The 26,620-nt window shown below is 40.6% G+C and overlaps 1 protein-coding gene across 3 annotated transcripts in view; it reads left to right on the top strand.

Annotated features, from left to right (window-relative positions):
• SCARB1 (scavenger receptor class B member 1) overlaps positions 1 to 22,219 on the top strand; it is a 94,931-nt gene extending 72,712 nt beyond the window's left edge. Inside the window, exons 9-13 of one of the 3 annotated variants that reach the window (XM_074285011.1) lie at positions 5,552 to 5,625; positions 7,733 to 7,784; positions 10,678 to 10,824; positions 16,967 to 17,095; positions 20,927 to 22,219. In XM_074285011.1, coding sequence (XP_074141112.1) covers positions 5,552 to 5,625; positions 7,733 to 7,784; positions 10,678 to 10,824; positions 16,967 to 17,095 — 402 coding nt within the window. In that variant the 3' untranslated portion in view covers positions 20,927 to 22,219. Of the gene's footprint in view, positions 1 to 5,551; positions 5,626 to 7,732; positions 7,785 to 10,677; positions 10,825 to 16,966; positions 17,108 to 20,926 lie in introns of all 3 variants that reach the window. The other 2 variants (XM_074285036.1, XM_074285055.1) reach the window with 2 other exon arrangements.
• Positions 22,220 to 26,620: the final 4,401 nt, after the last annotated feature.

Genomic DNA, 26,620 nt, shown 5'->3' with positions numbered 1-26,620 from the left:
CGAGAAAAAGAAAAGGTTAAAAACCCTTAGTCTCAGTGATATCATTGATTCCCATGGGTTGAATAATCACGTCTATGGAAGTGATTTCAAAAGTGACATATCCAGCTTTCTACACCCACTTACACTACAATCCCACATTGTCAATTGTCTCTGAAAATCTCCCCTGGATGCCCCACAGACATCGCACATTCATCCTCACATGAGGTTATAAGTGTGCATCCTTAGGTGTGTGTGTGTATATTTATATATAAATGCATACATACCCACATAGATATGTATATATTGTACATCTGTATGTGTGTATATGCATTTTCTAAATGCTCATGCCCTGATTGACATAAGAGATGCTTAAATCTTGTCAGAGGGCTCTGACAGATCACGAAGCTGCTTCCCTCGCCCAGACTCCATAGTGTACAGATTTAAACAGCTTTATTGGAGAATTGCTTCTATAAAAGGGCTATAAAGCTATAAACTAATTAATGTGGATTGGCCTGCCTATCTCCCGTGCAGCCGGGGGCAGCTTCAAACACGTCAGGCCCACACATTTTATGCCAAGCCTGTCAAGGTTCAGGGGAAGGGCCCGGGTCGTTTTGCCAGGAAGCTGGGCAGGTAGGGGAGCTTTGCCATTTCTGTGGACACAGAAGGTGTGTGTAGGGGAGCTGGGTCTTTGGAGCTGCCTTTTTTTGGGTTTTGAGGCAATCAGGGTTAAGTGATTGGTGTAGGGTCACACAGCTTACGTGGCTGAAGCCAGAGTTCAATTCAGATCTTTCTAACTCCAAGCTGGGTGAGGAAGGAAATGAATTCTGGGTATTGGGGGCATGGAGGTGGGGGTATCCTGTACTGTAAACAGTAATTAGATTAATAGGCTTGGATTCTATGATTTCTTCTTTTTTTTTAAATTTCATTCATTTATTCCTTCATTCATTCATCTGTTTGCTCATTTATTTATTAAAGCTTTTTAATTTTTGAAACATGTGTGGACAATTCTTCAACATTAGCCCTTGTAAAACCTTGTGTTCCAATTCCCCCCCTTTCCCCACATCCTTCCCTCGATGGTAAGTAGTCCAATACATGTTAAATATGGTAGAAAAATATGTTAAATTCAATATATGTGTACATATTTATATTAACTATTGTGCTGCACAAGAAAAAAAAAAAAGATGCAAAACAAAATGCCATCAAACATCAACAAAAAGAGTGAGAAAGCCATGTTGTGATCCACACTCAGTCCCCACAGTCTCTGTCTGGGTGTAGATGGCTCTTTTTCACTGAACAAGTGGTCTGAATCATCTCATTGTTGGAGACATCATACAGCGTTGTTGTTGAAGTGTATAATGATCTCCTGGTCCTGCTCATTTCACTCTGCATCCGTTCATGTCAGTCTCTCCAGGCCTTTCTGAAATCATCCTGCTACAGAACAATAATATTCCATCACATTCATATACCCAGCCATTCTCCAATTGATGGGCATCCGTTCATTTTTCAGTTTCTTGCCGCTACAAAAAGGTCTGCTACAAACACTTTTGCACATGTGGGTCCTTTCTCCTCCTTTAAGATCCCTTTGGGATATAAGCCCAATAGAAACACGGCTGGGTCAAAGGGGATGCACAGTTTGATAACTTTTTGAGTATTGCTCTCCAGAATGGTTGGATCCATTCACAATTCCACCAACAATGTATCAGTGTCCCAGTTTTTCCACATCCCCTCCAACATTCCGCATTATCTTTCCCTGTCATCTTAGCCAATCTGACAGGTGTGTAGTGGTATCTCAGAGTTGTCTTAATTTGCATTTCTCTGATTAATAATGACTTGGAGCATCTTTTCATATGGCTAGAAATAGTTTCAATTTCTTCATCCGAAAATTGTCTGTTCATATTCTTTGACCATTTATCAATTGGAGAATGGCTTGGGATTCTATGATTTCTTAATAAATTCCAAAAACACCAGAAAGGTTATGAAAAATTCAAAAGGCCAAGCGAAGGACTTTATCTCTGATGCTGAAGGCCATAGAGAGCCACTGGGGTGTGAAAGGTCAGTCCTGGGAAATCCATCTGGTGGCTGCGGAGGGAAGGGCTTGAGGCCTCCAGACCCAGCTAGAGGCAATCATTTAAGCAAGAGATAAGTGAGACCCTGCATGGGGGTGGAGGCTGAGGAGAGAGTGAGGGAGGAGCCTTGGAAGATACTGATTCCCTCCCCTCTGTGAGTCCAGCTCTGTAGCTCGTCCACATGGAGAGGCCTCGGGACTGGTTCAGACTCAAGGCCAGTCCGTCTGGCTTTGATTGCAGCCTCCACGCTTACAGGAACTTAAAACATGCTTCTTATGCAGAGTTTCCATCTCCTGTTGCTTTCCCCTCAATCTTTTTGACAGGGAGGAGTTGCAGTGGTGGAGCACTAGACCCAGCAACCAGTGAGACCTGAGTTCGAATGCAGCCCCAGACATTTAGTAGCTATGTAGTAGGGTTTCTCTTTTCCCAAAACTTGATTAAATGCAATTCCTCTTAGCTTAGAGATTCCTTGTAACACTGAAACGGTCAGAGAGGAGAAGGCTTTGTCAGCCTTCAGAGACTTGAAATGAGGAAGAGAATAGGGAGAGCTCTGAATCTGGTTGTTAAGAATCATTTCTCTCAAAGATAGGATGGTCACATAGCTAAGTGCTCAAGGCAGGATTTGACCTCAGATTCTCTCAAAAGTCAATCGTCTTATTTGACAAACGAGATGGTCACATAGCTTAGTGCTCACGGCAGGATTTGACCCCAGGCTCAGAGTGAAGTAGCATATTGCAGGAAGTAGGGGCTGAGGATGAACTCTCTGGTGGAGATCTTTCCGAAGGCCTTCGGGAAGCCACCTTGGCCCATGTGGAGCCTTTGCCCCTTACAATCAGCTCCCATAATTGTGAGGGAGATAGTGGTCTGGATGTAGAATGTCGGCAGTCTCTGATTAGATTATTCTTTATTTGGACTTAATGGATTTATCTGATGGGAGAGGCCTTGCTTGATAAGAGATAATCTTATAATAACTGAAAACTGATGCAAGGACACGTCTCTGTGGAGTTTAAACATAAACTCCCTTGACACAAGCGGTGACCTTGGATCGTGGTGCTTCCCATCTTCCCCCGTTTGTTTTGGGGACGGAGGCGGGCACATGTGGGCCCCTGGGTGCATCATCTGCCTTTTGCCCATTCCATGCCCCAGGTGCCTAAGGACATAATTTCAGTTCTTCTCCCCTAGGAGTCAAGCAGCTTCTCCCTACCTGAAATGCCGGCTGCAGAACAAATCAAGAAATCTGAATGATACTGAAAACAATGCTAGATCAGGATTTCTTTTCTTGTTTGTTTTCTGGACCCACTGGGCTTTGGACTCCTTAGAACTCTATTTTAAATACATAAACTAAAATGCATAAGGTCACAAATAGAGAGAGATACAGCTTTCACAGCATTCATTTAGGGGCAGCTAGGGGGCTCAGTGGATAGAGCACCAGCCCTGAAGTCAGGAGGACCGGAGTTCAAATGTGACCTCAGACACTTAACACTCCTGACTATGGAATCCTGGGCAAGTCACTTAACCCCAATTGCCTTAGCCAAAAGAGGGTGAAAAAAAAGTTCGTTAAAAAAATTCAAGGACCCCAAGTAAAAACTACTGAGTAAAGGAGCAGCTGAAATATTTAGCCCATCAAATCCTTCCCATAATCCTCTGGATCTGGTGTTATCATCAGTTAATCAGCCAAACATTTTTAGGTACTATACGCTAGGTGGTTCAGAGTCTGGAGTCAAGAAAACCTGAGTTCAAATCTAGCTTCAGACACTTACTAGCTATTTGATAATTATTAACTTTTATTATTATATTTTTATTATAATATATCAATATATTATTATATAGATTATAATATACTATCATTATATTAATAATTAAGTTATATGTCACTTAACCTTGTTCACCTCTGCTTCCTCATTTATAAAATGAGCCAGAGAGGGATTTGGCAAACCACTCCAGTGTCTTGGCCAAGAAAACTCCAATAGAGTCATGAAGAGTCAGACGTAGCAATCTGCCAATCAGAGTGCTCTGCTCTCTCTAGGGTACAAAGAAAGCCAGAAACAGCCCTTGTCTTCTAGTAGCCTCTGTTTGAACCTCAGAGATCATGTCCACTTTACAGATGAGGAAAACTGAGGAAGTCTGGAGAGGGGAAATATCTCGCCCTTGGTCACAGAAGCAAGATTGACATGCAGTGATTAGAAAGAGCCTGGACCTGGAGTCAGTAAGAGCTGAATTAAGATCCTACCTTAGACATTTACAAACTGTAACCCTGGGCAAGTCACTTCACCTCTGCCTCAGTTTCCTCATCTGTAAGATGGGGATAATAATAGCAAGTCACTCATCTCTGCCTCAGTTTCCTTACCTGTAAAATGGGAATAAAATAGCAACTTACTTATTCTCTACCTCAGTTCCCTCATCTGTAAAATGGGGATAAAAATAGCAAGCCGCTTCCTCTCTGCCTCAGCTTCCTTATCTGCAAAATGGGGATAAAATAGCAACTAACTTCATCTGTTTTCCTCAGGTTTCTCATCTGTAAAGTAATAGGGGTAATAACAGCACCTATAGCTCAGAATTGTTGTTCAAATGAGATAATATTTGAAGAGTACCTTGCAAGCCTTAAAGTGCCATCCAAATAAATTTTAGTGATAATGAAGATGCTGAAGCTGTTCTGGGCTGGCTCTGACTCCATCATCTTTTCTACTGCCCCTTAAATTGTGAGAATAATAAAAAGCTAATATTTAAAGATCCTTCAGGTTTACAAAGCCCTTTACATATACTTTCTAATGCGATCCTCACAAAATTTTTCTGAGATAGGTGGTTCTATTATCCCCATGTTACAGATAAGCAAACTGAGGCTGAGAGAGGTTATGTAAACTGTCCAAGGTTATATGGCCAGTATGTTTCGGATGTAGAATTCGAACTCAGGTTTGAGCTTTCTGACTCCAAACCAAGGAGTACTGCCATATGATAATAAAAACCATAATAGCTAACATTTACATAATGTTCACACATTTGATCCTTGCAACAATCCTAGGAAGCCAATGCTCTTATTATCCCCATGTTATAAATGAGGAGATTGAGGCTGAGAAAAGTAAAAAAAAAAATATTCTCCCCATTTTACAGATGAGGGAACTGAGGCAAAAAGAGATGAGGTGATTTGTCCAGGCTCACGCAGCTGAGGCTGGATTTGAATTCTGGTTTTTCTCACTCCGTCCAATATTAATTCACGTTGCTACTTGGCTGCCATGCATTGGGTAGTGGTACATCGCTATCAGAGATTGGTTTTGGGGGATAAAAAGCAGGATCTCCCCAAAGCATCCTTCATTAATCTTTTCAATAAGCAGAGTCCAAAGCTGAGGAAAACTTGAGAATGTCTCAAGAGATGGGAGGGATGGAGAAGGGGCTGGATTCCTTTATTAATGTTATCTGTTTGTAAGACTTGGTCAACATCCAAGAGCCGGATAAATGGGCGCCATTATTTTTTACTAATGCCGTGACTGTCGCTCTCATTCTGACTGCAGGTCACCGGGATCCCCATGAACTGTTCTGTCAAACTGCAGCTGAGCTTGTATATGAAGTCCATCCCCGGCATTGGGTGAGTGCGGCTGTGCAGCCAGATCTCTCCCCACGTGCACGTGGCCGGGGGGGTTGGTCCTAGTGGATGGGCAATAGAGACCAGATTCATGTTAGCTGTGTGACTCTGGCCCAGTCACTTCACCCTGTCTGCCTCAGTTTCCTCATTTGTAACATGAGCTGGAGAAGGAAATGGAAAACCACTCTAATATTTCGGTCAGGAAAATCCCAAATGCAGGGCAGCTAGATGGTGTAGTGGGTAGAGTACCATCCCTGAAGTCAGGAGGACCTGAGTCCAAATCTGGCCTCAGACACTTCCTAGCTATGTGACCTTGGGCAAGTCACTTAACCCCGATTGCCTCAAGGGAAGAAAACCAAATGTGGTCAGGAAAATTCCAATACAACTGAACTGAATCATATTGGGTTGTTGTAGAGATCACATTAAGTTGTATGTGTGTTAAATTGTCTTTTAGTCATTTTGGTCATGTCTGACTCTGTGATTTTATTTGGGATTTTTTTGGCAGAGATACTCTAGTAATTCACCATTTCCTTCTTCAGCTCATTTTTCCAGATGAGGAAACTGAGGCAGACAGGGTGAAGTGACTTGTGCAAGGCCAACAGAGATAGTCAGTGTCAGAAGTCAGATTTGAACTCAGGGAGATGAGGGTTCTTGACTCCAGGCGTGGCACTCTATTCACTGTATAACACTTAAAGTGCTTTATAAATGCTTATTCTTCCTTCACTTGAGATACAGAAGCATTCTAAGCTAGAAAAATAAAGGATTGTCCCTTTATGTAAGTCAGAATTCTTCTTCTGTACCCCAAGTCTCCATTTCCTTTATGGATCCAAACAAGTTAGAAATGAACCCTAGACTTATAGGTGGAAGCTGGATGTTAAAGGTCAGAGTCCAGCCCCTTCCTCTTTATTAAGGAAGAACTAAAGCCTCAGGGAGTCAATTTCTGAGGCAGAATTCTCACCCAGAACTTCCTGACTCCCACGTCCAGCAATGAGATGGAAATCTCAGTTCTCTGGATCTTTCCACCCTGCCCACTAGAGGATGAGGGACAGCAGGGTATTATGGGTAAGGGTACTGGACCTAGAATCAGGAAGATCTGAATTCAAATTCCATCTGAGGTGTTTATGATCTGGTACCTGGGCAAATTTTCTCAGCTGTAAAATGAGGGGATTGAATTAGATTACTTCCTAAGTTCCTTCCAATTTTAAACCCATGATCCTTTGACCTTTTTTGGTCTCATCTGTGCCTTAAATTGTGTTTGGGTACCACATGTAATCTATTTATTTTTTTAAGACCAGATGCTGTGATTTGCATCGGTGGAAGGAATTCCTGATGAGGAAACTCCCCTTTTCCCCCTCTGCTCCACCCCATGCAGACTAGGACATATTCTGTAAATTATGGTAATAGCTCTTTGACCCTAGACAAGCCATGTTACTGCTGCTTGCCTCAGTTTCCTCAACTGGAAAATGACAATAACACCTTTGTTGTGGTTTGCTTTAACAATTAAAAGAGATTATATTCTTTATTATAATTATTATTTTATTAAAGCTTTTCATTTTCAAAACATATGCACAGTTAATTTTCAACATTCACCCTTGTAAACCTTGAATTCCAAATTTTTCTCTCTCCTTTCCTTTCCCCATCCCCTCCCCTAGATGGCAAGTAATCCAATATATGTTAAACACGTGATATTCTTCTATACGTATTTCCACAATTATGGTGCACAAGAAAAACCAGATCAAAAAGGAGAAAAAATGAGAAAGAAAACGAAATGCAAAAAAACAACAACAAAAAGAGTGAAAATACTATGTTATGATCCACACTCGTTCCCCACAGTCCTCTCTCAGGCTGCAGATGGCTAATATTTTAACAGTGCTTAGTACCTGGTACACAGTAGGAACTTAATAAATGTTTATTTCCATTTCCCTATTTGAGTTTTGCCTGTAGGATGAAGGGACTTTTCTGGGGGGGACTTTTAACTAGTGGGTGAGACTTGAACTCAGGTCTTCCTGATTCTGAGACCAATTCAAGTTCCTTCTTGCTAGGTATGAAATATGCCTTCAAATTAATTAGAATTAGAATGTGACTTTTTTTTTTTCCTATTTTTCTTCAGGCAAACAGGAAAAATCAGTCCAGTTGTCCTTCCTCTCCTTTGGTTTGAAGAGGTAAAGTCCTCTTTCTCTTCCTCAATTTAGAAAGATGGTCAAGAGAAAGTTACCAGCAAGGAAAGCCTTCTAGAGGTTGAATGGGCTGCTCTGGGAAAGAGTAAAACCTCCCGGAGAGTTTCAAGCCAAGGCTGGATGACCACGTGCTGGGAGAGATGGAGAGGCTCTTTTGGATCAGACTAGCTGCTGTTTGAGATCTCTCCCCACTCTGAAGTTTGCTATTTATATGTCACAAGTGTTTTGTTTTTGTTTTGGGGTCTTATGGCATTACAGTTCTTGGAAATTGGTATCTTAGTGGTCAGTCCTTTGGATCAGAAATCACAATGTAGTTTTTCTCCCAGCTTTTAGGTAATAGGCAATGATTGAGTTGACGATTGTGGTGGAGATTGGGGAGGAGTGCCCAGTTTGTTTATTGGGATGACTCGGGTGAGGGACAAGCCCAGTCTCCCCATGTCTAGACCTGTGTCCTGGAAGCTCATTTGGGTGAGATTCTCCAGAGATGGGGCCGCTGGGAAGCTCCACCCCAGGCCCTCAAAGGAGAGAGAAGGATGGGCTTGAACTTTGTGGGAGATGGAGGTAGAGCCATCCTTTCCAAAGGGCGTCTGAGACTATTAAGGCAAAGCATCCATATTGTCTGATGCCATTGTGTCCAGAGCAGTTGAAGATTTTTGCTAAAATGAGAGAGCATTGAAAGAGAAGAATTGGGAGAGAACTTTGGTTAGACTGTTCAGGCTTATCCAAACACCTTTTATTTCTAATTCTGACTCTATCCATAGCATTTCTTATGCAGCCTTCTGATTCTAATTTAATTCCCCTGTCATTAATTAGTCAATTAGCATTTATTAAACACTTAATAGTAAGCACTTGATAAAATGTTGACTTAGTATGTCATGCACTGTGCTAAACACTGGGGAGACGCAAAGAAAGGCAAAAACAATCCCTACCTTCAAGGAGCTTACCATCTAATGGGAGTTAGAACATATACACCAATGCATACAAAGCATATTGGGCTTCTTAATGTAGGGTATATGCACTTCTTTTATTTTAATTTTTTTTCCTTTTTAAATTATTTTTATTTTCCCCAGTTACATGTAAAATGTTTTTGGTATAATATACATTCATTTTTAAAAATTAATTAATTAATTAAATTAATTTTTATAATTATAACATTTTCTTTGACAGTACATATGCATAGGTAATTTTTTTTTTTTTTTTTACAACATTATCCCTTGTACTCCCTTCTGTTCTGAATTTTCCCCCTCCTTCCCTCCACCTCCTCCCCTAGATGGCAGGCATTCCCATACATATTAAATATCTTATAGTATATCTTAGGTACAATATATATGTGCAGACCTGAATTTTGTTGTTGTTGCAAAGGAAGGATTGTATTCGGAATATACATTAATTTTTAATATATTCCTATATGTTTCATAATGGGAGAGGAAAATTAGAATAAAAAGGTGAAAATAATATGTGCTGATCCATATTTGCTTTCCAAAGTTCTCTCTCTGGATGCAGATGGCATTTTCCATCCAAAGTTTATTAGGTTTTTCTTGGATCACTGAACTGCTGAGAAGAACCAAATCTATCATAGTTGATCATTGCACACTCCTGCTATTACTGTATACACTGTTTTCTTGTTTGTGTTTGCTTCACTCACCATCAATTATGAATTTCTTTCAGAAAATATTTTGATAACTCTATTTCAATAGAAGTGGCTAATCCTCTGTATTGTTATGAATTTAAAAACAGAATTCTGAGAGGAGGTCCATAGGCTTTCTCAGAGTGCCCAAGGGGTCTATTTTGATCATTTTATTTCTTCTTTTATTGAATCTTTTTATATTCAAAGCATATGCAAGGATAATTTTTCACCATTGACCCTTGCAAAACCTTGTGTTTCAATTCTCCCCTCTTGTCGCTACCCCTAACCCTAGAGGGTGAGTAATCCAATGTATGTTAAACATGTTAAATATATATGTAAATCCAATATAGGCATACAGATTTATACAATTATCTTTTTGCACAAGAAAAATCAGATTAAAAGGAAAAATGCAAAAGAAAATAAAATTCAAGCAAACAACAACAAAAGAAGTAAAAATGCTATGCTGTGATCTTGGTTCCCACAGTCCTCTCTCTGTATGTAGATGGCTCTCCTCATCACAAGATCATTGAAACTGGCCTGAGTCGTCTCATTGTTGAGAAGAGCCGCGTTCATCAGAATTGATCATCATTGACAATATTTCAACAGGACTGGCTAATCTTCTGTATTGTTAGGAATTTGAAAACAGAATTCTGAGAAGTCCAAAGGCTTCCTCAGATTGCCTAAGGAGTCTATGATACAAAAATGTTTACAAATCCCTGAAAAAGAGGGATCCTCTCTCACTGTTATATTTTTCTGAGGTCCATTTGAATATTTCTGTGTGTGTATTCTTTATATAAAAATTAAATACAGATATAAACACCTCTACATATTATAAGCAAATATACACAATATATTTGCATGTAAAATATATCTAAATTACATATGTATGCATATATATATATATATATATATATATATAGAGAGAGAGAGAGAGAGAGAGAGAGACAGAGACAGAGACAGAGACAGAGACAGAGACAGAGACAGAGACAGAGACAGAGAGAGAGAGAGAGAGAGAGAGAGAGAGAGAGAGAGATGGAGATGGTTTGTGTTTCATGGACATGCTGTTCCCAACATTAGAGAGTAAGCTTTTTTGCCTTTCTCGTTTCCTCGGCATACAGTGCACTTCTCAGGAATATTGCTTATGAAGTGCTTGTGGACCAGACTCACAAAATGGAAAGCTCCCTCTCTACCCCCAGGTCTCCATCTGGTCCATGGCCCACCGACCCTCTCATGTTCTGTCTCACTTTCCAGCGTGGTGCGATGGAAGGCCAGACCCTCAACACGTTCTATAACAGACTGGTGTTGATGCCCAAGTTGGTGCAGTACGTGCAGTACATCTTAAACGCCCTGGGCTGCCTGTTCATCGTCATTACCCTCATTCTCATCATCAAGAATCAGGTTAGTGCCAGCCAGCTTGTGCTCCCGCTCACCCTCCAGCCCTCTGTGCCAGCTTCTGCCCTGGAAGAGGGGACGGACCGGCCCAGAGCTTCTCCTCCACTAGTCCTTCCCAGGCTGTGGCCGGGCCCTTCTCTCCAGGGAAGCCCTCTTAGGCTGGTGGGTTCATCCCTAGGCCCTGATTTTTACTTTGAGGCAGGGATGGGGCAAAAACTGGCATTGCTGCTTTTACTTCCTTTCCCTGGCTTTCTTTAAGACCCCAGCCACCTTTTCCCTTCTGCTCCTTGCCCTGCGACTTCTTCCTTTTCTGGATATCTCAGAGGCATTTCTGGTAGTGACTTGAAATGGGTTTTGCATACATTTACCTGGTGCTTGGTCTAAGACAGGGGAGTTTGACATGGGGACTGTTAATTTGTTTAAAAAACAAAGTTTGATAACTGTATTTCAATAGAATTGGTTTTCTTTGGAGTCCTGTGGATTTTATTGGATGTATTTCAAAGCAGGATTCTGAGAAAGGGACCATCGGCTTCACAGGATTACCAAAGGGAGGCCAGAGGTCTGGTTAGGGTCTCAGCAAACATTCAAGATGCTGTCAGATTTTTTTCTGGGCTTGAAGTGAGTAGCCACCCCCATGAGAAACTCTAAAACAAGGCTCTTCATGTAGGAAAAATATTCTTTTAAAAAATTATTATTAAAGCTTTTTATTTCCTTCCTTCCTTCCTTCCTTCCTTCCTTCCTTCCTTCCTTCCTTCCTTCCTTCCTTCCTTCCTTCCTTCCTTCCTTCCTTCCTTCCTTCCTTCCTTCCTTCCTTCCTTCCTTCCTTCCTTCCTTCCTTCCTTCCTTCCTTCCTTCCTTCCTTCCTTCCTTCCTTCCTTCCTTCCTTCCTTCCTTCCTTCCTTCCTTCCTTCCTTCCTTCCTTCCTTCCTTTCTTTCTTTCTTTCTTTCTTTCTTTCTTTCTTTCTTTCTTTCTTTCTTTCTTTCTTTCTTTCTTTCTTTCTTTCTTTCTTTCTTTCTTTCTTTCTTTCTTTCTTTCTTTCTTTCTTTCTTTCTTTCTTTCTTTCTTTCTTTCTTTCTTTCTTTCTTTCTTTCTTTCTTTCTTTCTTTCTTTCTTTCTTCTTTCCTGAAGCAATTGGGGTTAATCACACAGCTAAAAGCTTTTTATTTTCAAAACATATACATGGATAATTTTTCAACATTGATCCTTATAAAACCTTGAGTTCCAAAATATCCCCTTCTTCCTCCTGCCTCCTAGGAAAAAAATTCTATTTAAGTCATCCAGGGTTCCTGGGGCCTTCACAAACCAGAGCAGAACATACTGGGCTAAAAACTCAGTTTGGTACTTCTCCTGTGCTCTGCTTTCTGTTGAGGTGGCTACTCCTGCCAGCTAACTAGGCAGATTAGGAATTAGTAAAAGGGCTGGGAGGGAATCAACTTGGATATCTTCTCCTCATCCCCCATGGAAGCAAGCAAACCATCCAGTTAAAGAAAAGCTCTTCATTTAGACCAAGTGGGTGAGGAATGGGGTGATGGGTTGTGGGGCAGAAGGGAGAAGGAAGCTAGTCTGAATTAATGAAAGATCTAAGTGCAGGAAACTTCCAAGTGTAAAATTATGGGACCTTAACATGTCTATTGAAATACACTTTTCAAACATTTTTAGTTGCACATAATAGCCAAAAGATAATTCTGGTACAATATAAGCTTTCTGAGAGAAGGGACTGGTTTGTGATGCTTATTATTTTTTTATTGTTATTTTCCCTATTGCCCAGCACAATGTCTAACAGTAGACATTTAATAGATGCTTGTTGAATTCAATTGCTAGGCAACATTTTATTCAGTCGAATTAGTAGGTGCTCAGTGAACAGCAGCAACAATCTACTTTAATAAGGCAGGTGGGGGCTCTGGATACAGTGCTGGGCCTGGAGTCAGGAAGTCCTGAGTTCAAATTCAGCTTCAGCTGACTAACAGTGTGACTCTAGGCAAGTCACTTCACCCTGTTTGCCTCAGTTTCCTCATCCATAAAATGACCTGGAGATGGAAATGGCAGATCACTCCAGGATCTCTGCCAAGAAAACCCTAGAGGGTCATGAAGAATCAGGCAGGACTGAAAAAACAGCAATTCAGTTCAATACATATCTATTGAGAACCTACTAATTCAATTGAATGAATGCCTAGAATTCAATTCAAGCATTTATTAAGTGACTGCTGTATTCTGGCACTGGTGATACCAAGCTAAGAAAAAAAAAATGCAACAATCCCTGCCCTCAAGAAGTTGATATTCACTGGGAGGAAATAAAGCAATAAATAAATACCCCTAAATAATAAATAAATACAAAATATAAAAATAATAAGAAGTCAGATGCTGTAGTGGGCAACAAGTTGGTCTTAGAGTCAGAAAGACCTGAGTTCAAGTCCTACTTCTTTCAGTTCAATTCAATAAACATTTATTAAGAGCCTATTGTGTCACAAGTAATAGGGATACAAATAAGAAAAAGACAATATTTGCCTTCAAAGAGCTTGTAATCTAATGAGAGAAGACAGCACATGAAAAAAAAAACTAGAAGGAGAAGGAATATGGGATGGGGATAATGACCACACCAGGATCTATCTTATTCCATGGAGTTGAAAGCAGAGAGAGCAGTGGATGCGGAGTAGAGGGAGCTGAATTTACAATTTCTGCCTTCTATAAAAGAAAGCACTGGAAGGAATCCTCCAGTACAAACCTGGCGATGTAAGTCCTGACAAATCATTTGAACCTCTCAGGGCCTCTGTCAGATCTCTAAGATTCTCTGCCATTGATCTGCATTGGGTAGGTGAAATTTCAGCAGTTCTTTTTACCAGTGAAATCGTGGGTCTCACTTAAAAAAAAAAACAAAATAAAATAAAGTCCAACCTGTCAGTTGATGGAATTTTGAGAAGTCGGCAGTATAGCAGGGTGGGGGGCACCAGAAATTGACCTTGCTAAGAGAATGTGGTCTAATAGGTAATCACACTGAGTGTTAGCCCCAGCTCTGGGCAAGTCCCATTTTATCTGTAGGCCTCAGTTTCCCCTTTTGTGAGTTAATTGAACCAGCACTAGCTCTCCTCTATCACTGTATTTCTGTATGTTAGGACTCCTAGATAATATTTTTGTTTATTTCCCCAATCACCTGGATTTGGCAAAGTTACAATGAGTCGTTTTGGGAGTCTATTGAGGAAGAATGGGCTGATGTTCCCCCTTTTTCATCCAGTAGCTCTGGAGGTTCCTCAGAGATTGCCAGTGCCCCATCTGGCCCAATACCCAGTCTTAACTCAAGTTCTATGACTGAGACAGCTTTGTTTCAAAAATGAGTAAGCCTCCCTTCCTGAAGGGGGTTGAGGTTGAGCTCCTAAGTACATTTTTTTGAATCACTGGCAGTCTGTCTTTGTCTTACTCATTCTAGCCTCAGTTTTGCCCAGGCTGGAGTAACTTTAAACCCCTTTCCACTGCCAAAAACCCAGTCAGAACACAGCAGCAGCTTTAGGACCCCTGAGATTTGTCTATAACTTTGCTGAGCCTTTTTGGGGGGTGAGTGTGTGCTCATTTGGGGCAAAAAAGCCCTCTCTGGAGCCTCCCCAGAGGACCAAAACTATGCAGAGAAAGAATTCTTAGTGTCCTAAATCCTTAGTTAATTTCTGCTTTCTTTGTTAAAAGCTCTACCTAACTCTAGTGTAGATATTTCTCCAAATTGTCTCCCCTTTTTTTGGAAACAAAATTTGGGCTCATTTTTCTCTCATGGGGAAGGTGGGGAGGAGGAAAGGCAGCCTCTTGTCTTTGGCTTAGTTTAAGTCTTAGGAAAGACACGAATAATCCTCTTTCTAAATAGTCTGAATTCTTGGCTAGCGTAGCCAAAATGACTTCCTTAGTGGGAATTCACCAAGGTCTGCTCTTCAGCACAATCAACTTGCAGCTGCCTAGTTTAATTTTGGAGACACAACATTTAAAGCTGTACTCAGCTATTGTTTGTTCTCTCTGTTATCTAGTTCCTATAGAATTAGATGTAATAGGTTTATTCTATTTCTTTTTTTAAAAAATGAAGATAGAATGTAAAGAATGTTCGAATTGTAGTCTGAGGACATGTGTTGAAATCCTAGCTCACTTACAAGTGAGAACTTGAGCAAGTCCCGTTCCTGACTCAGTTTCTCCACCTGTAAAAGGGAGGGTTGGGACTAGGGAGCAGTAGCACACTGGTGGGTTTTTCCAAACACACTAAGAAGCCATATTAGGCTTAATATGTGCTTAATAAATGTTTTATTGATTGATTAATTGATAATAGCTTATTAAATCCCATAAAAGTTAACATTGTGTCAATAACCAGTCTTGTCCTTGCCATATGGTCTTTGTCAATGACAGTTCTTCCTTTCTTTTTCTCTTCATCAGAGCCATTTTCAAAGGAGGCTTTCTGTCTTGCTTGCTTGCTGGCTAATGCAATAATTGAAAGTTCCTAGGTGATTAACGTCGGTGAGCTTATTCATAGTACTCACAAATCCTTGTGTTATTAAACCTACCTCTTGGGAAGAGTCACATCCATGTCTCTAACTTCCAGGTTTATTTTTCATTTGATCACTGAAGGGCTGATCTCCCCACCTCGTTCCTCACGGATATATATATATATATATATATATATATATATATATATATATATATATATATATATATATATTTTTAATATCCTTGGGGCTGTCTACTTTAGTCAAAGATCCCCAAATGGAAATAAACCAAATCTTGTGCAGTTTTCAATATGGCCCAGCATAAACTAAAGATGCATCTTCCCCTGAACATCCACCCTCCCATTTTTTTTTGTATGTATGAATGATAGTGGGGTAATCCAAGCCTTGGGAGTCAATATTGACATCCAAGTTCCGAGGTATTAACATTTATCTTGACATCAGGGAGCAGCCTACCAGTTTGTGGATTGTTGGCTGTCTATTGGCCCATTTTCCCTCAGAAAAAAATTCACATTCTTATGATGAGTTAATGTCGCAAAGCACTTGGCGATCTGTTAACTAACTGTTGCCCACAATCTTGTTCTGCAGAAGTGACTGATTGCAGCTTGACTGAGTTCTTAATTTGATTCCTTTCTAACATGTCGTTGGAGGCAAGATGACTAAAATGTGTCAGAGCCATAATTGGAGCAACATTGGTCCAGTACATATGAATGCAAATGCTACACAACTTGAGACATCCCCACAGTTCAAGCCATTTTATTCTATAAATTTTTTAAAATTTCTAAAAAGTCACAAAAACATAAGCAGCAACAAAAAAGTCACTCATTCGCCAATGAGACCATTCCTAATCCAAGTGAATTTCTTTGGACTCAGTGGTTCTGAAAGGAATTTCTCTGGAAATGGTAGGGGTTTTAGTTTTCTAGAGTTATGAGACCTTTGGCAGTCTTTCACTCCAACAGTACCCCCAACCATTTCCAAGAAGCTTCTGCTTGAAGACCTCGAGGAAGGGGCAGTCTTCCCAAGTAGCCCATTCTACTCTCCAATGTTTAGAGAGTTTACCTGACATCTAGCCAAAAACTTTCCCTTATCAACTCTTGGATCTGCCCTCTGGGGCCAAACAGACCATGCCTTAGCCCTCCTTCACATAATAACCCTTCAGATAATTAAAGGACCAGTACAATCTCCTCTCCATGGGATAATCCTTCAGACACTTGAAGTTAGCTATTGTCCCCCACCCCTTCCCAAATCCCAACTCTTCTTTAGGCTAAAGATACCTACTTCCTTCATCCATGCCCTATAGGACATGGATTCAAGGGACTTTGCCATTTTAGAATCTTTATTTCTTCACATTGTATTCAGAGTCTGCAACTCATTTTTAGTCCCTAGAGAGAGCCTTTAGGACTGGCTTGAACTCTGGCGGAATCATTCCTGATTATTGATTTCCATTCATTAGATGGATGTGGGGTGGGGGAAGAAGATAAATCAGTTTTTAAACACACCTTTGAAACAAATGAATTACTAAACCAATTTTTTTAAAAATCCCACCCTAAATCAATCAACTGTTTTGAGCATTAACCTTCACATGGGGTCAATCGAGGTTTAAAAAAATTAATAATCGTATTAAAAAACAAACTGTATTCATTCCCAACTGGAACTATAAATTAGCTTGGTTATCTTCTAGGAAACATTCTTTTTATTTTGGAGTAGTAATAAAAAGGTCTCAAAGAATTCAGAGGCCATTCAGTCCTATTCAGAATTCCTGATGACCCCTGCTCCTAATGGGACGGTGCTACAGGAAGCCCGACTATAGGTGGGTAACCAGGTAAAATGACATTTATATACTGAGCATTCCATACACCATTGGTCTTAGTGAAAATAATAGTAATGATAATTAGAGCTAGTGTCTATATAACATTTTAAATCTTGTGAAATGCTTTACAAATATCACCTTCTTTGATCCTCACAACAGCCTTGAGAGATGTAGGTACTATTATTAGCTCAGTTTTACAGATGAGTAAATTGAGGCAAAACGAGGTGAAGTGACTTACACTGAAGTAACTCACATTGCCTGAGATGCAGGTCCGGCGTTTTATCTACTGCACCACCTAGCTATCTCTTATCACCTCTTTTAGCCTGCAGACTTTAAAAATGTATCTGTTACCTTAGCTCAGCTGTCAAAATAGCCATTTTGGTGACAAGTACACAGATGGAAAGAGTGCTAGCTTTGAAATGAGAAGGATCCAAGTGTGAATCCAGCCTTTGAAACTTATTATACCTGCGTCACCTTGTCCAAGGTCATCCATCTAGGGAGTAGACAGAGGTAAGATTTGAATCCAGGACCTCTGCCTCTAAACCCAGTGCTTTTTCACACTTCCTTTTTCTATTATTTTTTAAGTGACGTATCAAAAGGTTACTTGTTGGAAACTTAACATGTCTCAAAGGTAGAGAAAGGGGAAGGCTATTTTATATAATTTAAGGTTTAATAGGAAGTAAAATTCTCATTTCTGTAGTTTTTTAAGGTTAGCATAGCTCTCGCATTTATTATCATACCCTCACAACTGCCCTGGGAGGTTGGCCATGTAATTGTTATTATTCAGATGGAGGAACTGAAACAAAGTGACTTTTGACTTCCCATTTTGTGCTGAGTTTAAATCAGCAGACTTTTTTTTTTCCCTCCCCTTGAATGTTTGTTCCTTGGTATCTGAGATTGTTTAGAGCCACAGAGAACGGCCCTATCTTTCGCCTTATGATCTAAAAGAAATTTTAAAAAAATCTACAGAGAGAACAGGTACAAATGCCTGAAATAAATACTGGGTCTAGCGATCACAGGACATGGTGAAATCCGTTGGTCTTGACTCAGTGCTTTGGCAGGGGCCTCTCTTATTCTACCCCCACAAATTTGCTTAAATCACTTGGCAAAGGCTAGAACATGAAAATAAAGCCTGTCAGGTTCTCTTCTATAAAAGTCCCTTATTTAAATTGTATGTGGGAGGTGGGGAATGCTGCTGGGTTATAAGCACAGGCTCAGCTAAAGCTCCCTCTTGATCAGCTCCATGAAACGGGAGGATTTTTTCCCTTAGAGCTTCTTCTACAATTGAGGGAAATAATCCTCCTGGGGCCCCTCTGGCTGGTTTTGGGATTTATGCGGCACTCCCTCTCCCGTGCATGCTTTGGCTGGTACTGGACCTTGAAAGGAGTTCAGGGGGCAACGCTAGAGCTTGAGAGCCTTCTCTATCAGCCCTGATTAGGTCTCCTGAGAGGATGCTGGGTTCCCCACTTAGTCTCCTCCTGCCCTCCAGTCTCTGAGGATGGAGAGAAGGGACTGGAGGAGAAGGGTACCATTGTTCTCCCAGGTTAGGGATTGTGACTGCCTTGGATGGGTGGGGGGACTCCCTCTGTAAACCTGAAGCATCATTGCCTTGGAGGATGGTGGGATTTTTCCTCATAGGGGCTGAGGTTTCTGGGCTAAAACTGAGAGACAGAGAAGGGGAGGGGTGCAGTGTGATGTAAATGGCCCGAGATCAGGATGTGGACTTGAGCCGAGTTCCAGTTCTGCCTCAGATTAACCTCTCTGGGCCTTGGAGTTATATATCTGTACCCATTGGGAGGGCTAGGATGCCTTGAAGTCTTATTAGCATAATTATCACTGATGGACAGCTTGAAAGAATAAATTAGCTCTATACTCCTACAGCCTGAATGTTCACTGTATACAGGCAAGAGTGCCTCATCCCTATTCTCTCCCCCCAAAAGGGGAGGTACCCCAGGGGCTTCTGGGGGGGCTCCCAGGGGAGCCTCTCAGGCACCAACTGTAAGAAGGCAGCCAGCTGCTGGCATATTTTTAGCTTTGTGGGCCAGGAGGAGGAAGGGAGGGGGTTATACACGGCACCAGCTTAATTCGGTTTATTAGTCTCTCCTTAAGTGATTCAGAGGAGACTTGCAGAGGAATTATTCAAATGGTTGCTTTCTCCTTGTTGATGGGTAGGGTTACTGGTGGGTCCTGATTTATGCAAGCACTCTTTCTCTCCCTAGACCTCCGCCCCCAGCCCCAAATATGTTTTTGTTAATTGATTTAAGAGGCAGCACCCCTCCCCCCCAACCGTAAGTGAACTTGGCCATGGGATTGGCCAAGTGGGGGTTGACTATACATTCCATGATGCTGACTCTGCTAATACCCTTTGGCATCAGAGTCCTGGGTGTTCTGCTCACTTCAAGCACCTTCATTAACTTGCTTTCCCCCAGGTCAGAACTCTGATACACCCTGAAAGGGGTTCAGGATCAACAGGGTTGACAGATAGGTCTTTGAGGGGCTTACAAAATAAATCTTCCTTGTACATTTATTAGGACATTTTAGGACATTTCTTCAATAGTGCTCAATTTTTCCCCTCCCGTCATATTCCATCACAATCAGACCACATTTTTGACTTACTAAATGAAGCAGGAAAAATGTGTAATTCTGCCTTAAAATGTTAGGAGCATGGCAGCCTTAAATTTTGGGAAAGACATATGTCCCACACACCTGGTTTCTTTTCTTTGGGGGACACTTTCCCAAACTGGACCTTCCTGTATATTAAGCTGCGGGGGTCCAGCCTTCTCTCATCGCCCCCCTCTCCATTTTTAGGTGGGTTCAATACCCGGCCTTCTGGGACTGAACATGGACCAGGACCTCTTGGGTACCGATAATAATGTAGATTTCAAAGTTTTCCTGATAGAATGAGAGTGAGGGTTGGGAAATCTGTCTGTAGTTCGAACATACATTAATTGCAAGAATGAATCATGTGCATTATTTGGAGATATTTCAGACCAGGGGTGTGTTAAGTGTAATTGGGATTGTTAAATTTTCAGTGTGAGCATTTACTTGGAAATCCCCAAACCCTGCAGGTTCAGGCTTTATTGTGTGGTTTTGTTGATTGTCTCTTGTTTTCAGAAAGAGTTAATAAATATAGTTTAAATGTAAAAGTACATTATGGGTTTGACAGATATGGTTGTTAAATATTTACTATCACACCTCTGCCTGTATTTCTGATACCTGAGAAGTATCAGAGAGAGCTGATACAGAGAAAGGTTTTGGGGAAGGGAATCTGGGCAGAGGGAAAATCCCAATTAGATAGACAGATATCTCTGAGTTTAGGAAAATGAGACAGGGACCATGTTCCTCACCAGGTGAGGTAAGGCAGGGTAGTGCAGAAAAAGCCCTTATCATCAAATGGTGAGACTGGGGTTCAGTCCTATCTCTGCCTCTGGCCTGATGGAGAAAGCCTGGGCTGATGGATTTCACTCATTTCCCCATCTATAAAATAAGAACCCTATACAAAGTCGATCAACCAACACACACTTATTAGGTACTTGGTGTCTACTAGGTGACGGGAACAAAAAGAAGAGCAAAATATAGCCTCTGCTCTCTACAATCTTGTTGTACATTCTCATGGGGGAGACAACAGGTGATTGAATAGATATGTAAGAGAGAACATACAGTTGGGATTCTCTGGGTCATTCCAGAAAGTAAACCATCCCCAAGGGGAGATGTGTGGACTTTAAAACCCTTCAGGGGGGTGGATGCCCTGTTGGTGGCAATGGGAGGGGGCAGAGGGTGGTAGGGATGTGCCAGTGGCAAGGGAGGTAACCGGTCCCTTCTCATCCACAGAGGACACCCAGTGCTGCTCTTTCTGAAGGGCTACACCCCCAATCAGACCAGCTTTCCAGCTCCCAGACTCCCCTCCTCCAGGACAACCCCCAGGATGGATAGCCTGCCGGCAGCAAGTCTCAAGTGATCTCCTCTGTCTGTCCGTGGCAGCTGTATGGCCAGGATGTCATCATTTTACATGTATAACCATGAACACACATGTTTAACATGTGTGAGTGTGAGTGTGTCTGTGTGTGTGAGAGAGAGACAGAGACAGAGAGAGATATCTCAACCTCAAAGACTGTCAAATCAGGCATTTGGGGATGGTAGGTTTTATGAGAACCAGTCTGGGAACAGCTTGACACCTGACTTTTCAGAAATGTAAATATCCCTGGGTATGTCCAAACCCCAGGCTCCCAAAGCGTCCTGGAGGTATTGTCTGCCCCTCTCCTGCCCCTCTCCTTGAGCCCTTCTTTCCCCCTCTCCCTCAAAAGGAGCCAGGATGAACCATGTGCTGCAAGTCCAACCAAGTGAATCCAAGCTGAGATGAGCCTTACCCCCACTTTCTGTCCCTCTCCTCTTCCTCTCCCCCAAGTACTAATGTCCCTAGTGCCCTGGTTCTGGAACCCAGAACTTCTACCTTACTCTAGCTTGCCCAGGTTGGACTCGGAGGCTCACTCCACAGAGACTAGATTTGCTGCTCCCTTGGGTCCTTTATGGCCTGGGCACCCACAGGGCTGAGACCCCCACTGGTGGACATCCCCTGGTGCTGAAGGGCAGGATCAGTAGCCATTTTATCTGCGCCCAGGGAACTGGCCAGGTGCCATCTTCCGTTATGGAGTCCTCATGACTTGAGGTCCAGGGCAGAAGGTCCAGGGTCACCACCCTTTTGGGATTATGGTCTCTCTGGGGAGCATTTTAACTTTTCAGGGTCTTCACACAGACAGGTCTGATTTTTAAAATATTTTCCTCATTTTTCAATCTTCTGTTTTAACAAATGTCTGTTCCAGAGGGCTGTGGTCCTAGGAGATTGCCTGTTGCATTCTTGGGGACACTGGAAACCCCTCTCCTGACCCCTTTTTTCAGGGAAACAAGCCAGGGTTGGGGAAGAGATCTCAGGACTCCTACATCCTCTTCAGGGCTGGCAAAATGGATGTGCTGGCTTACCCTAGGGCTAGAGAAACAGTCTTTCTGGCCTCCTGAACAAATGTCTGTCTCTTTTTTCACTTTTTTTCTACTAGAAAACAAAATAAAAGAAATTTCATTCACTTTAAAAGAATAGATTCACTTTAAAATAAAAATTTAAAAAACAAATGTCTGAAGATGTGATTGTGTTGGAGATGAAGATTTCAATAGGGGCGATGAATGGGGGAGGGAAGAGCACGACCCTTATACTCCTCAATTTGATTCTTCACTGCCCTCAACCTACCTACCCAGGTTCCTAATGAACAATGGCAGGAGTGTGTCTAAGCAAAGGTCCTTCAGATCCATATGTTGGAGAGAAGATTGGGGGAAATAGAAGTATGATATCAGAGCTGTATTCAGTTTTGCTGGGCAGTGAGGGGGAGTGTGGAGGCTCTGGCCTCTGGCCCTTTTTTGGTTTGCTTAGCTACTTATGAGCAAAAACTCCAAAAATTGAACAAATATTTATATAAACTTAGATTTGCAAAGGATTTTTACAAATATTAACTCATTTGATTCTTAACCTTGAACCTCAATCCAAGTTATACAACTCTGGATTTTATAATAGCAAATCTGATACTATTATAATTCCAATTTAGCAGATGAGTAAATGAAGGTAGATAAAGATTAATTAATAACCCCATTTTATAGATAGATCTAGGTGGGCTAAGTAGAGCACTAGGTATGGGGACATCCTGAATTCAAATACTGCTTTAGATATTTACTATCTGTGTGACCCTGGGTAAGTCACTTTTGCTCACTGTCTTCGTCTGTAAAATGGGAATAATAAGAGCACCTCCCTCCTCATTTTTGTTGTGAGCGTTAAATGAAATATTTGAGGAGTGTTCTGCAAACCTTAAAAGTGCTGTGCATAGTGCTGATAGCTAAACCAAGTAGGGTGAAAACAGAGAAAGAAAATTATAGAACAATTTCCCTAATGAATATTGATGCAAAAAATCTTAATAAAATAGTAGCAACGGGATTACAGAAAGTCATCCCCAGGATAATACACTATGACCAAGTAGGATTTATACCAAGAATGCAGGACTAGTTCAATGTTAGGAAATCTATCAGCATAATCAACCATATCAGTAACCAAACTAACAAAAATCATATGATCAATAGATGCAGAAAAAGCATTTGATAAAATCCAAAACCCATTTGTATTAAAAACACTAGAGTGTGTAGGAGTAAATGGGCTTTTCCTTAAAATGATCAATAGCATCTATTTAAAACAGTCAGCAAGCATCATATGTAATGGGGATAAACTAGAACCATTCCAATAAGATCAAGAGTAAAACAAGGCTGCCCATTATCATCATTATTATTCAATATTGTATTAGAAATATTAGCTTTGTGGGCAGCTAGGTGGCGCAGTGGATAGAGTACCAGCCCTGAATTCAGGAGGACCCGAGTTCAAATATGATCTCAGACACTTAAACTTCCTAGCTGTGTGACCCTGGGCAAGCCACTTAACCCCAGCCTCAGGGGAAAAAAAAAGAAAAGAAAAGAAATATTAGCTTTGGCAATAAAAGAAAAAGAAATTAAAGGAATTAGAGTTGGGAATGAGGAAATCAAATTATCACTCTTTGCCAGTGATATGATAGTATACTTAGAGAATGCTAGAGTATCAATTTAAAAACTATTAGAAACAATTCACAACTTTAGCAAAGTTGCAGGCTACAAAATAAATCTACATATATCATCAACATTTTTATATATTACCAACAAAGTCCAGCAGCAAGAGTTACAAAAAGAAATTCCATTCAAAATAGCTGTCAATAGTATAAAGTATTTGGAAATCTAGCTGCCAAGGGGAAGTCAGGAACTATACGAACACAACCTCAAAACACTTTTCACACAAATAAAGTCAGACCTAATCAGTTGGAAAATATCAAGTGCTCATGGGTAGACTGAGTGAATATAATAAAAATGACAATACTACCTAAATTAACTTACTTATTTAGTGCCATACCAACCTAACTCCCAAGAAATTATTTTACAGATCTAGAAAAAATAGTAGCAAAGTTCATCTGGAAGAACAAAAGGTCAAGAATTTCAAGGGAATTAATGAAAAAAAATGCAAATGAAGATGGCCAAGCTATACCAGACCTAAAACTATATTATAAAGCAGCAGTCATCTAGTGTTTGATAAACCCCCAAGCCCCAACTATTGCAATAAAAACTCACTATTTGACAAAAACTGCCGGGAAAATTGGAAACTAGTATGGAAGAAATTAGGGCTCAACCCACACTTGACATCATATACCAAGCTAAAATCTAAATAGGTTCATGATTTAGACATAAAGAGTGATATTATAAGCAAATTAGAAAAACATAGGATAGTTTACCTCTCAGATCTGTGGAGAAGGAAAGAATTTGTGTGCAAAAAAGAACTGGAATTCATAATTGGACACCAGATAGATAATTTTCATTGTATTAAGTTAAAAAGGTTTTGTACAAACAAAACTAATGCAGACAAGATCAGAAGGGAAGCAATAAATTGGGAAGTCATTTTTACATTTAAGGGTTCTGATAAAGGCCTCATTTCTAAAATATATAGAGAATTGACTCAAATTTATAAGAATCCAAGCCATTGTCCAATTGATAAATGGTAAAAGGATATGAAAATTTTCAGATGAAGAAACTAAAACTATTTCTAATCATATGAGAAGGTCCTCTAAATCACTATTGATCAGAGAAATGCAAATTAAGACAACTCTGAGATATCATTACACACCTGTCAGATTGGCTAAGATGACAGGAAAAGACAAAGATGAATGTTGGAGGGGATGTGGGAAAACTGGGACACTGATACATTGTTGGTGGGGCTGTGAATGGATCCAGCCATTCTAGAGAGCAATTTGGAACTTTGCTCAAAGAGCTATCAAACTGTGCATACCCTTTGACCCAGAAGTGTTACTACTGGGCTTATATCCCAAAGAAATCTCAAAGGAGAGAAAGGGACCCACATGTGCAAACATATTTGTGGCAGCCTTTTTTGTAGTGGCAAGAAACTGGAAACTGAGTGGATGCCCATCAATTGGCGAATAGCTGAATAAATTGTGGTAGGTGAATGCTATGGAATATTATTGTTCTGTAAGAAATGAGCAGCAGGATGATTTCAGTGAGGCCCCGGGGAGATTTACATGAACTGATGCTGAGTGAAGTGAGAAGAACCAGGAGATCATTATACATGGCAGCAACAAGATTCTATGATGATCAATTCTAGTGAACATGATTCTTTCCAACAATGAGATGATTGATGCCAATTCAATGCTCTTGTGATGAAGAGACATCTATTCTTAAAGAGAGGAATGTAGGAACTGAATGTGGACCACAACACAACATTCTTATTCTTTTTGTTGTTTGCTTGCATTTTGTTTTCTTACTCATTTACTTTCTTTTTTGATTTGATTTCTCTTGTGCAGCAAGAGAATTGCATAAATATATTAATATATATTGGATTTAATATATATTTAAACATGTTTAACGTATATTAGATCACTTGCCATCTAAAGGAGGGAGTGAGGGGGAGGAGGAAAAAATCTGAAGAACAAGACTATGCAAGGAGCAATGCTGTCAAATTATCTGCATATGTTTTGAAAATAAAAAATAGACTGAAATAACTCCTCTAAAAGTGAGACAAACATAAATTAAGTCTGATGATGTATATAATGATCTGCCCTAGGAATCTTGAGAAGAGAAAGATTTTATAATCTTATTTTTAAAATGCATTGATATCTCTTATTTATATATAACTTTAATTTCCAAATAATCTTTTCCTTTTCTTACTACCCAAAGAGCCATATCTTAAAATAAAGAATAAAAACAGAGGGTGAGGGACATTAGGCAAAACCAATCATGCATCCACCAAACAAATGATAGCCAATGCAATATTCTATATCCATAGTTCCCCACCTCCACAGAGAAAGGATTGTGGTACCTTTTCTTCTCTTTTCAGAGCCAGGTTTGGTCATTATAATTTTGACAGACTGAAATAATTTTATAGCTTCAAGATTCTAAATTTATAGTATTGACTCTGGAGTCAGGAGGATCTGAGTTCAAATTTGACCTCAGACACTTACAAGTTATGTGAACCTGGGGGAGTGATTTAAGCCTGATTGCCCCCCCCAAATCCTACATGTATTTTATTTAAATGGAAGGAGACATAGTGTAATCCTGAGACCCTCCTTGGGTGTTCTTAGTCACTAATTTTGTGACAATAGCCTGTCACAGGAAGAGTAGTTGTCATTCATGATCTGATCTCAATGGTGATCAGCATAGAAACTTGGGTCTACTCTGTTTCTTCCCTCAACTGGTCTCTCTTAGTAGCTGATTATCCCCCAAGTCTCAGGGATCATTATCTTGGTGCCCAAACTTAATGTGGACACATAGATCAACTTTAGCTTCCCTGCAACCCAAAACTCTGAGGTCAGGGGGTTGACCAGTTTCAGCTTCTTCATTAGTAAGGACAACAGGCATTTGCTACTGGAAACTTTCAGGTCAGAGGTATCAATATGGAATCTTTTG

This window comes from Sminthopsis crassicaudata, chromosome 1, assembly GCF_048593235.1.
Source record: "Sminthopsis crassicaudata isolate SCR6 chromosome 1, ASM4859323v1, whole genome shotgun sequence".
Lineage (NCBI taxonomy): Eukaryota > Metazoa > Chordata > Mammalia > Dasyuromorphia > Dasyuridae > Sminthopsis > Sminthopsis crassicaudata.
This window is presented reverse-complemented; position numbering and strand designations above follow the sequence as displayed.